Source organism: Cyrtonyx montezumae, unplaced genomic scaffold (genome assembly GCF_038088225.1).
Source record: "Cyrtonyx montezumae isolate F1298 unplaced genomic scaffold, pur_monq_1.0 scaffold_10, whole genome shotgun sequence".
NCBI classification, from domain to species: domain Eukaryota; kingdom Metazoa; phylum Chordata; class Aves; order Galliformes; family Odontophoridae; genus Cyrtonyx; species Cyrtonyx montezumae.
In genome coordinates, this window is record NW_027071826.1 from 14,091,259 (window position 1) to 14,107,555 (window position 16,297).

The window sequence follows — 16,297 nt, forward strand, 5'->3', positions numbered from 1 at the left end:
GATAAGATTATTGTCATCCAGCATCAATTCCATCTTCCAGAACCTGGACGCATAGAGGAAAACTAAGCATTCTGTTTCAGGCACAAGAAAGGAAACCCTCCACTCCTACAGCTGCCACTTAGATAAATGAGACAAGAAGAAGTTTTTACTGAAGCACTTAAGCTTTATAACCTAATTCCTAGCCAGCCTTTTCTACACAAAGGAATAATACATAAAGCTGACTAGCAAAAAAAAAAAAAAACAGCTGGAAGAACAGACTGCTGTCACTGTCAATTTTTGGAATTGATATTTTCAACAAGATCATGTTGATTCCAGTGCAAGTTCTGACAGAAACCAGGCTGGAGAATAGATTGGTTACTGTGCTTTTTTGGCTCCTCAGCTCTGCTCATTTAGAAAGAAAATAAACATTTAATGGTTGAAATGTTTTCACAGGAAATAAACTTTGTTTTCCTCACCGGATCAGTCAAGATGTGCTAAAGTCAGATCCAAAAATCATCCTCTAATGAAACAGAAAATCACTTAAAGACCATAGAAAGCAATCAAATATGTCTCAGTGCTAAAATCAGAATGAGTTTATTTTAATAGCAGAGGTCAACACAGTATTTGGAAGAGGGATCCCCTCAGAACCAATGGAAAAGAGGAGATAAAGGAGTGCTTATAAGAGGAGATAAAGAAGAGCTTTCAGGAGCAAGAAAGCTCTTCTTTCAGTGAGAGAGAGCACAGTTTTTCATGTCTTCCCTTTCTCTCTTGCTTTCAGACAGATTTTCAGAAAATGCCCACTTAGTACAAATGGCCTGTCATCATCTGAATCCTTCTCATTGTGGTGCATTGGAAATGTGTGTCATACCCAATTACATAATGACTTCATTAACAAGTTTTTGTAGCACCTGGATTCCTCAGGTGAAATAAAAGACATTGCAGTAGGCAAAATGTGAGTGACAAATGATCAGGACTGTGCTCAGTTCCAAGAGGAATTGCTATATTAGCTGAAAGAATGTTAGAAAGAACTAGGATAAATACTTACATAATTAATTAGTTCTGAAAAAGTAACCTGGGACTGCAATCCTAAAATACTATTTTGTCCATGTACTGCTCTTGCATGACTGCATTTTAGGGTTAGGTAGAGGAGATTTAGCCATCCAGACTCTTCTCTTCCCCCTCTCATTCACTAAGCATGTAACAAAGCACCTTAACTGAATTTCATAAGCTTATGAGCTTGATTTTGTAGTAACAAAACCTGATTAAACCTGATTTAGCATATTGTTGATATATACTCTGAAATGTAACTCTCTGTAAGTGTTTATTTGAATTGTGACAGGAATTTAGCTCAAAAAGCCTCTCTGTTGACAGCTTTAAAGCCATTCCTCCATTTTCTTTAAAGACATATACTTGTCAAAATCTGGACATCCTAGACTGCTCCCAGATCCTCTAGGGACACTGACAATTACTTTGATGTCCCTACAGTGACAGATTTTTTGTGATGAATTGAGACATTACTGACAGTAAATCTGTATTTTCACGATGAATGTGAATATTTTCAGGTCAGTTAACATCAAATCCTTTCATTTAGCTGCTATTCTTTCAATTCCTCCTTCACCATAAAAGATGGGAATAAAACATTAGTAAGAAGTTTTCTTTATGGCAACTGAAGAACTACATAAACCAACATACACCAGCTAGCTTCAGAATGCATTTAACTACTTGGTTTGTTATAATTTTCTGTGGGGAAAAACAAAAGCAAAAACAAAATAAACACCTTCAGAATAATGTGATGACAAAACAGGTAAAAAAGGCGAATAAAATTGATCCATGCTTGTGCAACTGCCCCAGCCCTTTTGCAAGCTATCCTACTCTGATCTGAATAGCACAGAAAATGCGCAGGAGCCTGACTGCTGATTTCAAAAGCAATTTTACGTTAATGAAGCATGTCTTATTTGATTTTTTAATCAAAAATAGCCTATTGCATATCCGTCGGAAAGAAGATGAATATTTGACTAAGAAAGACACAAAGGCATTTAATACACTACTGTGGAATAAGGCTTTGTAATTAACCTAAAAGAATTTGAGATCTGATCAATGAGGTGATCTCCAAAGGATCTGTGATGGTTTAAGATTAGAGAGTGGCTGAAAATTTAGACAGTACCTAGAGGTTCTCATGAGGCCAGAGGCACTAGTTGGGGAATAAGACCATCACAACAGCAGAAGGAGGAAGTAGATCAGAAGATCATTTCAAAATATCAGGTGAATATGGATTTGAAATTATGATCTGGTCTTACTAGAGATTGTATTTTTTTGTGTGCTCTAATAGATTTTATTTCTGCACTAACATTCAACTTCAAATTCTACTTTTGTTGCTGTTGTTTAAGTGTTGCAGGGAGCATTCTCTAGTGATCACAAACATTCAAGCAATATTCTTGACCAAATATTCATAATGTGGTACACCTACCTTTACAAAGATAGTAGAGTTGCATTCTTGTAAAGCTTCCATTAAACTAATCACATGCAGACATACCATTTCCACCATCTTGTAAAAATAATAATAATAATCAAGAATTAAATCAATATCCAGTATTGTACACTAAGCAAACCCTAAAAAGAACCTTCCTTTGTTTGCTTGGCAATTATACTGAATCCCTAGATGCATAATTACTAAATACACATAAGATAATATGCACAGATAAGGCGCAGTTTCTTTATTTAGTTTTCCCCTGATGCAGCAACACCTGTCAGATATTTCAAAGTGTTTTATGAATTTTAATTCCTTTCAGACATCATAAGTCCTTTTACATGCCTTTGCTGTATAGACCTCATCAATCAAGGTGTCAGAAATTGATATTTTTATTTACTGAATCCTTTGAAAATTAACATAGCCACACAAAACATCTCTTTTTTTCTACTATCAGAAGACAATTTATTGTTCTAAACTGGCAGCTAGTCCATCATTCTTCCATTTTTTATGATTAATTATGACAGATAAAGACATTATTTATTTGGTGGTAGACAACATTTTACATTTTATATCATGTAAATTCATAGGTTCGAGAAAAATACCTTGAGCCAACAGTGAGTACACTGCCTGCATAAACTATGTGTAAATTCCCCTGACAATAATAACCTTTTATACAGTCTTTTTTATCTTCAAAGCGCTTTACACAAACACTAATTAACTTCACAACACCCATGTGAGTAAGTATTATTATCACAATCCACAGAGCAAGAGCCAAGGCAAATAGATTAATAACTTGCACTAAAGCCACACAATGAGACCCTTTAAGAGTAAAGACTGGAATTGAGGCTTCCAGGTCATATTCTGGTCCTAAAGTTTGACATTTTCCTTTGTGCTTGATTAAACAATGGCTAGTAAGTTGCACTATGAAAGGCTGAAGTATCATTTAAAGTCAGTTACAGATGTTCCTTGCCTCTTGATATGGACCAGACACAAGGAAAGAGTGTCAAACACACTCCAAATAGAGTCTATGTGCCTATGCAATTACAAAGGTCCAAAGATGGTGGTGATAGGTTACTTATAAGAGGAAATGGGAATTGTGTTAAATAATTTTCACTTTAAAAAAGGGGAGGAAAGAAAGCAGCAAAAGAAACAAAAAAGAATGAAAACTCCAAATGTTCATAGCATCTTGCTTAGAGGATGAGGACATCTATAAAGACTCTTTCTCACTCATCTACTAGTCACCATCTCAGTTAAAGTTAATCTTTCATTAACATACAGTGATACCACACGTCATGTCTTTCTGGCTAACAATACGTCTTGCCCATCATAGTAAACAAGCTCTCAACTCTAAACCTGCACGCTTAAGAATCGTTAGTCAGTGGGAAGCAGTGGCAGCACCTATGTGAAAGCCATTCACATACCTCTGGGTTCTTACTGTATGAAGCTTCTCCAAAAACAATGAGCAGTTAAGTGAAAAATTAGAAATTATTTCCAAAAACAAACAAACAAAACAACCTGGATAATTTCTGGGCACCATGAATAATACCCTTTCAAACTTGATCTCTAGAGATTCAACTCATTAACTACTAAAAAGTGCTTCTAGAGATAACTATGTGCCTTATTTTTGATAAGCAACCAGCGGGCTGAGTAGTGAAGTGCCAGCACTGTGTATTCTTCACCACTCTATGGTAAAAAAACAACTGAAAGAATATTCATAGAATTATCCTATAACACTTAGTTGCTTGTGTGAGGCAGAGTAAGATGAAGCAATAGGACCAGTGGGAAGAGCAGGGATATACAAAATGAGACTTGAAGCAGAGAGCCTTCAGTCCAACATGTAGTGACTAGCTTCTGAGACACCATGTCTCTGTTTCAGGTAGATCCTGGCTGTATCCTATCTGAGGCCCACTGCAAGATTAAACCAATACTAACTAGCTTCCTCCTTAACTTCTCAAAGCATCAATCTTGCTTCAAAAAGTTATTCAGAGACTGATGTATTCCAGTGGAACATGGAAACAAAGCCAAGCCCCAGCCAAGTCTAATCTATACAAATCTGTGTACAGCATCTGACTCACCACTTTGTTATGTGCCATCAGCTGTAGGATGCTAGGTGTCACGCGGCTCCAGAACTCCAGGGCTGTAAGGATTGCTGTAAAACTAAATTCATTCTGATTCTGGACGGTCGGAGCTACTGCTGTTTGTTCACAATACACTGTCCAGAGCTGAGCAAATATAAATGCGTGGAAGAGGGAACACATGTGCAGAACAGACGTCTGAAGAAATAGAAAAGAGAGGACAATGTTTATTGAAAAAAAGTGTATTGGAATATAATGCAAAGGTTTTCCCAAGGTACTTCTCTCTCATGCATTGTACTCTGCAGTCTTGCCCTTCACTTTCCTGAATGCTTCTCTTCAGTTAGAAACTAATCATGTTAACATCTCAAAGTTTAGAGCTGGTTTCATATCTGTGGGCTAAAAACTGCATTTGCAACCACACAAACCTGTTCAATCTAAGTGTACAATATTAAGGTCAGTCCCTTTAAAGAAAAGGTTAGTTTTGCATAACTGGTACTAAAGACTAGTCCTGAGACTCTTACTGGAAAACTCTTACCACCTTCTGTGGGAAGCCTGGAGGCATCTATAACACCTCTTAGTCTGATTACCTACAAGAAGGGTATCACACAAAATACATCAACCTGTGATCTATTTCTGTCTTACTGGGACACAGCTGCTCACAGTCCAGGAAAGTAAGCTCTGTGAAGCTAACAGAGAATCCATCCTGTGTACTCAAGTATGAGTTTGCTAATAAGTGTTATATATTGCGATGTCTGAGACTCTAGGAGACCTGTTCATTAACTACTTATTTAAAAGAATGATTTTACTGGTCAGAAATGTGTTCTTAGTTTTATAGTGCAACAGTGATCCATGCTTTGTGGCAGTATGACCACATCAAATATTGCAGTGGTTGCTTGGTAACGGGAAAGAGGTAATTAACTGAGTGAAAAAGGAAAAAAAGCCAGGAGACATGAATGGGAAGCATCAGTGTATGGCTGAGGGGAAAAGGGGATTTTAAGTACTAGGCAAATGTATAATCCTGCTTCTGTAGTTAATAAAATCCTGGTTGTGTACTGCTATATAAGTGTTTAGCTACAGTCACAAATTGCTTACAATTTGCAATAACTCTCTTGTCAATAGCTTCTTTGGAAACAAAAAGTTATGCTTGAACCATCAATGTTTGTAATTAATTTTTGATCACAACATCATTAATAGGTTGCACAGACCACTGTACCCCTAGATAAGAATTAGCAACTCTCCAGAGATTTGCTACAGAGATGGTCATTGCTAAAGATTCAATTTGGAATTGAGTTTTTCCTTTCCCACTCCCGTTCTGAGATATTTTGAAAAAGTTAAAACTCTTAAACTTATCTGTAATGATTTCATCACTAGTTTTATACACATGAAGAGCTAACTATGCAAGAGAAACTGTAGAGATTTCTTTCCCTAGATCACAGATTTTTATAATGTTTTAGACCTTTTTACTTCAGAAGAAATAAATATTCCTATACTGGCCTGCTTCAACCTAGTGGAATCCTTTCTCAAATGTAAAAAAGGCAGAGGGTTCTTAAACTCTCAAAATAGAATTATTGGATTATTTCAGAAACCATCTGTGGGATTCTGTGCTGGTAGTATAAGCCATTTTAGACAAATGTTACTTTACATGATGTAGTTTTGATTATATTTGTATTGTTTTAAATTTCACATCACGACCAAAATACAAATTATTGACAAAAAGAGTAAGGCCAGTCTATACCACATCTCCTCTTAAAATGCAGAATCCCTTACCTTCGATTGCTCTGGAAACCCAATCAGAATAACAATAAGGTGGTCAGCAATTTGTGAACCTGCATCCAGTGGAATAGGCATGCAAGATGATGGAGAATTTGGACAGACAACATTGTGTGTCAGTGACCCCAGGAGTAGCCAGGACAGCAAACGAATATGTGAAACACATTCTATGAATTCTTTGGGCCTGTCAAAAAAGAGTGGATTTTATAATGCTGCAAAGTTTTCTACTTCTTCCTCAAAGCAAATAATCTCTTTAAACACTTTGCAGATGCAGACTTAAGTGTTTTGGAAGCACAAATCATTGGTACAGCTTACAGGAAGTCTAGAACCACACAGAATTTAGTGGATTTGGCATAACCTTTAACAAGTCCAACAGAACATAACTGGAGGGGCCTAAGGAGTGGCCTGTGTAGAAGGATAAAACATGCTCAGATTCACCTCATTCACACACAGTGATATTTTTACACAGAAATCATCAAATGAGGACTGCCAAAATGGTAGTCTTCCCCCTGATTCCCAGAACAGCACAGCTGACAAGGCTATGACAAGATATTCTTCATTCCACAGCTAGCTCTGAGACACAGGTACCCTGCCCTGCCTTAACTTCACTGTTCTCCTCTTTTCCATACATGAACTCCAAGTGGAGTTCGTTTCTTCTTTTCTTTGTTTCTCCCTAGACATTAGGACAGCATTCTTTTGAGGGCAAAGACTGCTTCTTCATGACTGTTATCAATTCATCCACCACTTAGTGCAAAACTTAATTATGAAACTCTGTGTTTAAACAAAGAAGGAAAATTATTTTCTCAAGTCATCTTATCTATTCCCTTCCTGTGAAACAGTTCAAACTACATACCCATATGTATACATAGGCGTGGGAAAAATATTTTAGATCAACAAATCACTATCTAGTAGGCTACTCACTACTCTCACTCATTTATAATTTAATGGCATTGTCAAGGACTCACAGAAACAAAGGCATTTTTTTTGCAGACTGATAAAATGTTCAACCTCAAATACATACAGATTCTCATGGGAAGTCCATATCTTGCCCTCTGAATTCATAACGTAATTTTTACAAATAAGAAACTGTAGCCCAAAATTGTTTCTTATTCTCCATATTTCAAACCTATGTATGTTCTATCTGTGAGACTGGAGCCGAAACATCTTACTCCATAGAAGCCCAGGCAGAAAGCCTGAGACAAAGCTGGGACTAGAATATAGCTTTGCTAAAGTACAGTCCAGTGAGCTACACTCAAAACATCTCACTTGCTAGCGCTGTAAGATAAAGGACAGTGCTTTGCTCTTCTTTTTAAAGATAAGACATTGCACATTAGGATTTCTCACACTGGAAAAAAAAAAGGTCTTGAACACCAGGACTTCTCCCTAGGTGAAGTCAGTATGTTTTATTGCCATCTAAGCAGACACACACAAACATCTTGCTCATTTGTAGTCAGTAATTTCAAGGGGCATGAATTCAATTTTTCTATGATAATATTTTATATAAGTGTAGGACTAATAAATTACTTGCACGCTTTTCACTGTCTGTACTGAGATGGAGAATCAAGTTCATTTCCAGTGCAACTCCAGTCAAGTCAAAGGAGATACCTCCACTGGTGTGTACTTTATATGTTGCACTGATGACTTCTCAGATAAGGATCAGGGAGATGCTGATGAGCATTTTCAATGACCCATGCCCACTACTCCCAACTACGCAGCCTATCTTCTCAATCTCAAAACAAACACAGAACTTTGTGGAGACTTCTAATTCAAGTTAGTATTCCTTTTTGTGGAAAAGCATTCTCACCCTTGTTGCATTGCTGAAGGAGGATGGTAAAGCCAAGGCAAATATCGGATCACAGCTTTGTTGTCTCTGTGGTTTCCTCGTGTGATTTCCATAGCAGTAATCTGAGCTAAACCAACTTTCAGATGCCCACCAAATGTGTCTTCATGCAGTGGCTGAGAACAAGTCTTCATGTGACTCTGCAAAGCAAAGATCTTATTTCCTACCTGAAAAGAGTATTCTGTTTCCTTCAGTCTCTTTCTCGAGGTCTCTAGCTTGAGACTAAAACTACAGAATATGACTCAGAAATGGGTTTACAAACATTCTGCAGTCTCTGTATTAGTAAGTGTATTACAATGCACCTTTTTTCAAGGAGGCCACGTTCTCAAGAACCCATGCAAAGATGGCTTTACAAAACGTCTAAGCACCTGTTGTACCAAAAACTCAAAGCAGGTAAGTGCAAACTAATGGTTTCACATCCAGACAGTTTAACTAAAGATCAAAGAATCCAGCCATTCAATTGGGTGTCACCCTCGGCAGGAAATGCTTTCCTTGTGCAATAGAATTGTGCAATGTTCTATTTCCTTACACAGAAATATGCTGTCTCTCATTCACCAGTGATATGACTGTGCTGCTCACGTTATTTGCTACAAATGCCGTTAAGCCCTGGAAATACAAGGACTAAACCTTTTACCAAGACACCAACATACATTTCTGCCTGGAAAGATAACTTATTATGCTGTTTTGACAGTTACAAGGAATGTTTCACTGGTGCTCTTTGTGATAATTCTGCATTTCTAGCTGAGCTAACTTTGCATTATCTTCTGTCTCTGCACTAATGGAACATAGGCTGAGTATATATATATATATATGCTTTGCATAAGAAAAAAAGACTATCAATAATTAAACTATTATAAAAGAATAAAAATCAATAATATTTTATATCAGGATCTGACCCCTAGCAACTTACACTTTCAAAGTCACATAAAGTCTCTTCAAAATTATGAAAGAACCCTGTCAGCACGTACATGTAGTGAGTTAGCTATACAGGTAAGAAGGACAGAAAGTTATGCAGGCAATTACATTCTTCAAAAATCATGGCATTTTCAAAATAAAGCCTGAGCTCTAGCAGTTAAAATGTTATCCCCCCCCCAAAAAAAGAAAGATAATAAACAGAACAGAAAAAATAAACTGAGATTATCTTGAGAATTAACATTTCTATCTTGTTTATAAAGCAATACTTGTGAATATGTAGGACTGAAAATAATTAACTTCTTTCACAGAAATGAAACTACCAAAAAAAGGACACTCGAATAATCAATATCTTCAGCTATTTGTTCACTGAACTTTTATAGGATAGCATGTAATAATATTTTCTCATTTTTATTTTTTTTCTTCTGAAATGCATCACTAAGCATTTGAAGCTTGGGAAACTTCAAGAATTTGAAATGTTGAAATGATTCAGCTCTTCCTGTTGAGAAGTTAATAGTCATATAAATCCTACAATGTACTCTATGTGAATTGGTTAGTCCAGATGCTCTTGATAGTTGTAGTACGCGTTCATAGTAAGAAATGTACAACTGGGTAGGAACACCAATGTTAATGAATCCCAGGCAACATATGTAATTATATTCGGGTTAAAAGAAATTAATTCTAGATATTGTGAATTTGGTTAAAATTCTGACTATTTATAAACTTAGAAACATTTGCAATATCTTCCAATAGTTCTGTAATCACATAAGTTTACCTTTAGATCCTACTAGAATCTGAAAATGAGAAACTTGACTTCTCAAGTTCAGCCCTATTTAATAAGAACTGTCTTTTAATTTTGCAAAAGCAGCCAAAATTTCTTCTGCAAAATAAATTAAATTACTCCCATTTTTGACTCTGTTGTTTTTGGTAGAGTCCTGTATTCAATGGACTCAGACAACACAGACTCAAACCAATACAACATGCAGTTTTGACAAGTCCGTTCTGATTTCATTTTAAATACCACACAGTACACATTTGATGAGCTTCTTGACTAATTTAAAAATATTAAAGTGACAAACCGGATGAAGTTTGAGTTCATGTCCTAGCTATATCTAGGTATACAAATGAGCTAAGTAAATAACCCTAGCAAGGATTAGAAATTAACAGCTCAGACAAGTTTTGTGAAAGCATTTCTATAAAACAGACTGCAACTCAAGGGAGAAGGGGCACCAACAAAAAGCACAAATGGAAGAGATCTTCCTACAGAAAATTTTTACACAGAAGAGAGGATATCTGCAAGTATTTTCAAATGAATTTTTCCTGTTCTCCATTTCTATGGAAGTGGCAAATCAGATGTATCTCTCTCTCATTTATGATTTATTTGCCAATCTCTTTTGAAAGTAGTTCTGAACTGGAAGAGAAATGGGTGAATAATTTTAAAAGATACAGTGGGAAGGCAATTCAGTTCCGTCTGAAATGATTAATTATTTTGTACTTTGAAGTAAATTTCTACTCCAGCTACTGTACAAAAGCCTGCTTCTCTTACCAAAAATTTTCTTTTGTATCACAATGAGATTCAAGGCATACAGCCAATGGGGTAAGAATGTACAAAAAAAAAAAGGTATTTTGTCCAGTAAAACAAGGTTACCCTGGATTTTAAGAAAGGTGATTTTCAGTTTCACAGGGATTCTTCTTCTTTTGTGGTATTGTTATCCTCCAATAAATTGTTCCCTCCAGGACATACATTATAGTGGAGAGGACAAGGGGAAAGTGAGCAAGTACGTGAGATAAGTAAAAATAAAAGGAAGGAAGAAAAACAAGTCAGTCTTCCTCAAAGGCTTATAATGTCTCATGCCAGGCAGGCTAATTACAGAAAGCATATTTAAAACTACAACAACCACAAAAAATCCATGCTCACTTTATGTATGCCCATAACCAACCTTCAGTTTGGTTAAGGTATGCATATCTGCAATGAAATCCAGCACTTCCCCAACATACTGCCTCATGCATTCCATTGCTGCTGTTCCACACTAGAACATAAAAGAAATAAGTTTAAGTACCAGCTTTCAAATACATTAGTGTTTTTATCTTTGCTTCTTTTGTGCCACAAGAGGTTTGTTTTTGTCTGTTTGAAATTCTTTACTTCTTATTTGAATTACTTTAATTAGAAATAGGCATTCTTTGATGTTTTTCTTCTCACTGTAATTTGCTTTTTTATCTGATGATGGTATCAAAAGATAGACCAGTCAGTGTAGCTTCTTCTTGCATCATGACATGCTCTTATCTATGACAGCAATGAAAGATTAACTAATGAAACTTTCAATAATATCTTTGTCATGCAGCTCCTGAAATTTATAGTGGTCCAGAATCAAAGTCTTAAAAAGTTTGCTGAGAGTTTAACAGCTGAGTTCTTCAAGCAGCTGAGCATTTCTGCAAGTAAAGCCCATCAGATGCAATTGCAGAAAACCAAATTCAGTCACAGACGCAGATGCCCTTATATAAGTTCACTTGAATCACGATGGAAAAAACAGTGTAAATGATTGGCTTTGTGTGTTTTCTGTGTAATCATCACTGAAATTAACTCCACTGAAATTTGTTAGCTTGTTTTTGTTTTGTTGTGGCTTGGCTTTTTTTTGTTTGTTTGTTGGTTGGCTGGTTGGTTGGTTGTTTTTTTCTAACTAACAAATGTTTCTGGGGTATTCCTGTAGTAAAGTCATATGGCACTCATGCTAGTTGTAATTCTGAAATGAGCATGCAAGGGAGAGAAGGAATAAATCCAATTCTTATGAACGATTCCAGTTTGACCATAAAGGTGTAAGCTCTGAGAAGTGCCAAAGCAAGAAAAACTTCAAAGGGAAAACAAATGGATTCAATGCAGTGCTTGTAGTTCCACAGCACAAATGTTCATAGTTCCTTTCCTAGAACAATGAAGAATGCCAGTCTGGCCTTCGGCTACTACAAGACATGCCCAAGATGTGCACAGTACTCAATGTAACAAAGCTGTCAGGTTAAATAAAGTCTTCCAAACCAGAGAACCCTGGAGAAAAGCTTTCAGAAGATGATATGGCTGATCCACAAAATATCATATAATGTTTATATTTTAATAATCAGAGATGAAGATGATTCTAGCTGAATTCAAGGGGAACTACAAATGTCCAATATTCCTCAAAATCAAGTCTCAAATGCTTCAATTTTAGGGTCCAATTGACTTCAGAGGATATAGGATGAAATTAGATTTGGTACCTTTCTTCTTACAGTGGCAAAAACAACTATTGTACTCCAAGTCATAGGCTCAGGACAGAATATTGCAAAATGTTTATAGAAGAGGGAAATATTCTTCTTTGACCTCTGTTTAATCACCTGTGCTTTGAAACACAGAAGCTGAGTAGACAAATGAGTCAGATGTAGTTTCGACCACAAAATTATTAAATCATAATTGAGTTTTACTGCCTGGAATTTGGAAAAGAGTTAGCATTCTATTTTTAAGCAATTCATCTGGATGATTCTTTTTTTCCTAAGTTAATATCAATCTACTGAATCGTACCACTTTCTGTGGTATGTGTTGAAATATAGCACTTTCTGGTTTTTCAAATGCCATGCCTGTCAGCTCCCTTGACAGAGTAACAAACAGTAAAAAATGATTACTGGCAGCCCTGTCAGCAAATCCTCCATCCAGTTTATGTGGAGTATTGAATAACAGAATTATAAAAGATACTAAACCCATAATAATGTTCCATTACTAAAAATACCCTCTGAGTTTCTTTTTCATTCAAACAGCAAGCTAGTTGGTTCCTTAATTTTCTTTCTGAAACGATCACTTTCCTATCATACCTTTTTGCAGCAATGTCAGTCTATCTACTTAAACCAGATGTAATTAAAACATTCTGTTGGGAGGAAAGCAAAGGCATTATTAAAGATCTACTTGAGCACAGGCTCCAGCTAAAGTCAGACATGTGACTAAAGATCATTAGCAAGAATAAGGGAAGCAGCATCAAGTCCAAAAGTTTTCAACATTTATAAAAATGAAGAAGCTACTGAATGCAACACACCTTGCCAACCACAGAAGAAATGAAAAGAACATACAAATGAACCATAATGAGCTGATAAGACATACTTTTTAAAAGCCAAACTCAGAGATGGATTTTGATTCAGTACTTACTCCAGGCAGAGAGGCAATCATCTGTTTATGCAAGATTGTTGATTCAGCTAGTTTAGTTCCAGCATCTGCACAAACAAACTAAGAAGAAATTAAAGATGAGTTATTTTTTAATTATTTTTGGAGGAACCTAAAGACACAGATAAGTTGTCCATGGTTTTATTAAGATCATTTCAGATCTCTACTTCTTTTGACTTTAATGTGTTTCATTAACACGTATATGCTGGGCAGAATCAATTTGAAGATTATCTAAAATCTAGATATATGAAATACTCTTCTTTCATCACAGATGCAAACAAGATAGAAGAAAATAAGGCAGCGTGCCATGATCTTAACTATGCCACTACAGTGCTTTCACTGAAGTTCTGTAATGATGAACTATATGAACAATTTTCAAATTGAGAACAGACTGGTACAGTATAAGTTAACTTTTGTATAATAAAGGCCAAAAAAGTAAAAATACAGGCAGTTTCAGTGACAAGATCAGCATCATTCTGTTATATTAGACTATCTCTACTTGTCTGAATTATGTTTTAATTTCCCTTGCTTATCTTTTCTCTATTCATTTTTAAATTTCCACATCCCGTGCCCCAGTATCTCTGCCATCCACATCACTGATACACTAGGTCCACTAATACTAATACTATTATTTAATCTTTATGCTTCAGTAATGCGTTTGACAACATATAGATGATTTGCTCTTGCCTAAAACTTGTATGAAACTCTTTTTGCATTTAAGGAATTTCTGTCTATCATGATGCAAAGAAGCTTTCTGATAAATAGAGAGAGAGAAGAAGAACCAGCAAGCTAAGGTGTAAGTCTGAATTTTCTTTCTTGACAATGAATACTGTGATACCCTTACAAAGTGAGATAGTTATTGACTTCTCAATATTCTCCACGGTCAGAGATCCCTGTGACAGATTTTCTCCTAGTGTTCCCTGCATCAGAAAGAACAATACTGTTGCAGCAGCAGCAGACAAAGTTACCTCTACTAGTCTCCCCTAAGATCCCTACATCTATTACAGAGAGGAGTTTAGATTAAACAAAATACTAATTTATTAGTGAAAAACAGCTGACAAAATCATTACGTTTTTAAATAACTATTACCTTTTTTATGAGCAATTGGGCCTTGTTTAGCTTATATTTCTCAACATCTGACTGCCAGGTGCAAGGATCCTTCCTAAATTCACAATGCAGTCAAGAGAAGATGGGGAAAACAGATGCAAAATGAAAATTTCTTTCATTTCTAGTCCAATTCACTGCCATTTATGCTGTCTCCCTCTATAAATACTATAAGGTATTAAATTATCACCGGCAAGAAATTTAAAATCAGCAATATGTGAAGTAAGCAGAGTATCTCCTCTCTGAAAAAAAGATGAGGAATGAGCAAATAACTGCCACAACTCTTCTTAACATTGTCTGATGAGGTACGGATGGAGCATAATGTTTAAGCGGATATGTCTTCTGAATGAAGTGAATTAACTATATAACATAATTATCTATATTATACTACATTAACAATCAGAGCTGTAAAAATATATATTCTTAATAATGCATTGTGTATGTAACTTTAAACTGTTCCAATCAGTAATTAGCAGACCACATCTTCACAAAGACATAAACTGGAGACACTAGATTTTCAGTAGCTGAAGATCTGGACAGAAATATGAGTAACCTAAACAAAGCATGTCAAATGTATTGATCTTTAGGGGATGACTGAACAAGCAAATCCTAACGATACTAATATAATTTAAAGTCAGTGGAAATCCTGAAAATATATGCTGATGAAATTTGAGGAGGAGAAAGGTGCTGGGAAACAAAACACTGGGTGAAGAAGCAGTTCCTATGGAAACCCATGGAACTGTAGCATATAGATGATGGCTTTAATTTGCTAGGACAAATTGAGGAGATGGACTTTTTCACCCTTAACATCTAGGACTTTTATCTGGGATTTGGATGAGCTGGTTAAAATTCTCATTCTTAGTAAAGTGAGAGACAGTTGCACTCATTTTAGCACAGATGTCAACAGTTATACTTATGGCACCATATAATCTGGAATTCAGTGGGTGTCAAACTTACATTCCTAGAAACTTCTTTGTCAGACAGCCCACAGCTGATCTATCATTAAAATAAAATGCTTTAAGCTCCATTATTTTGAACATCTTAATTGAACCTCGGTGTTCTGTATGCACTGTCTGTATAAAACCTTGTATGGAGTTTAAAAAGTTAATGGAGAAGACACTATCTTGAAAATGGAAACCTTTTTCATTTGGTGCTGTATTAGGCTTCATACGGTTTTATGGACTTAATACCATACAATTTAAATGAATATTGTATGGGCTTAGTGTGGTAAAGTTGTACACTGAGCCTTCCATTCTATTAATAACATAAAAAAAATAAATCACACCGATATATGTTTTTACTATCAGCTTTCTTAAATTACAACAAGGCTTAAGATGCACCAAATGGCTACTATGCTATTTAAATTCAAGGTGTCACCAGACCATTTAATACTGAGGGCTGCCAATTTGTACTGTCAGCGGTCTGAATTCAGCCCCTGTTGGTTATCACTAACGGAACAAAAGCAGAAAGATCAGTAAGTGTGACTTACTTCATTAGCCTCTGAAATGCTATACAAGACCCTTACAATTACACTGGCTGCCGTTGTGGAAGGTACGAATGCATCCTAAAGCATATAGAGTACATAGGAACAATGCTAGGAGGAAAGTACTGGCAATTATCAGTTTACTTTCAGCTTAGAAGAGAGTGTTTTCTTTGATGACTTTATCAGGTGACTGGCTCAATGTGAAGGACAAGTGTTTGTCAGTTAAATTCTACTTCTAAAATAGAAGGTGTAAATTCATGATTGGTTAGACTACAGAAATTATGGTACTTTGCCATCCTCCAGGTTAGCCATAGGACAAACCTATAAAATGGAGCAGTGTGAAAACAGCTGACCTGTTCTGTAATCTAGAAGAAGTCAGTCAATTCAATGAGCAGTAATGCAGATGGCATCAAGTTGCAACTCTGCACTGCTAAGACAGAAAGCAGTTAGTGGTTGAGACTCCAAGTAGAAGTCTTAGACTAAAAATTAA

At 36.0% G+C, this 16,297-nt stretch overlaps 1 protein-coding gene across 3 annotated transcripts in view; it reads right to left on the reverse strand.

Annotated features, from left to right (window-relative positions):
• The window catches only part of UNC79 (unc-79 homolog, NALCN channel complex subunit), a 96,063-nt gene that overhangs the window by 3,087 nt on the left and 76,679 nt on the right, over positions 1-16,297 (reverse strand). For all 3 annotated transcript variants that reach the window (XM_065750958.1, XM_065750949.1, XM_065750965.1), the window contains 6 exons: positions 13,206-13,283; positions 10,987-11,076; positions 8,099-8,274; positions 6,292-6,478; positions 4,525-4,722; positions 2,447-2,524 (listed from right to left, as the gene is read on the reverse strand). In XM_065750958.1, coding sequence (XP_065607030.1) covers positions 2,447-2,524; positions 4,525-4,722; positions 6,292-6,478; positions 8,099-8,274; positions 10,987-11,076; positions 13,206-13,283 — 807 coding nt within the window. The remainder of the gene's footprint in view (positions 1-2,446; positions 2,525-4,524; positions 4,723-6,291; positions 6,479-8,098; positions 8,275-10,986; positions 11,077-13,205; positions 13,284-16,297) is intronic.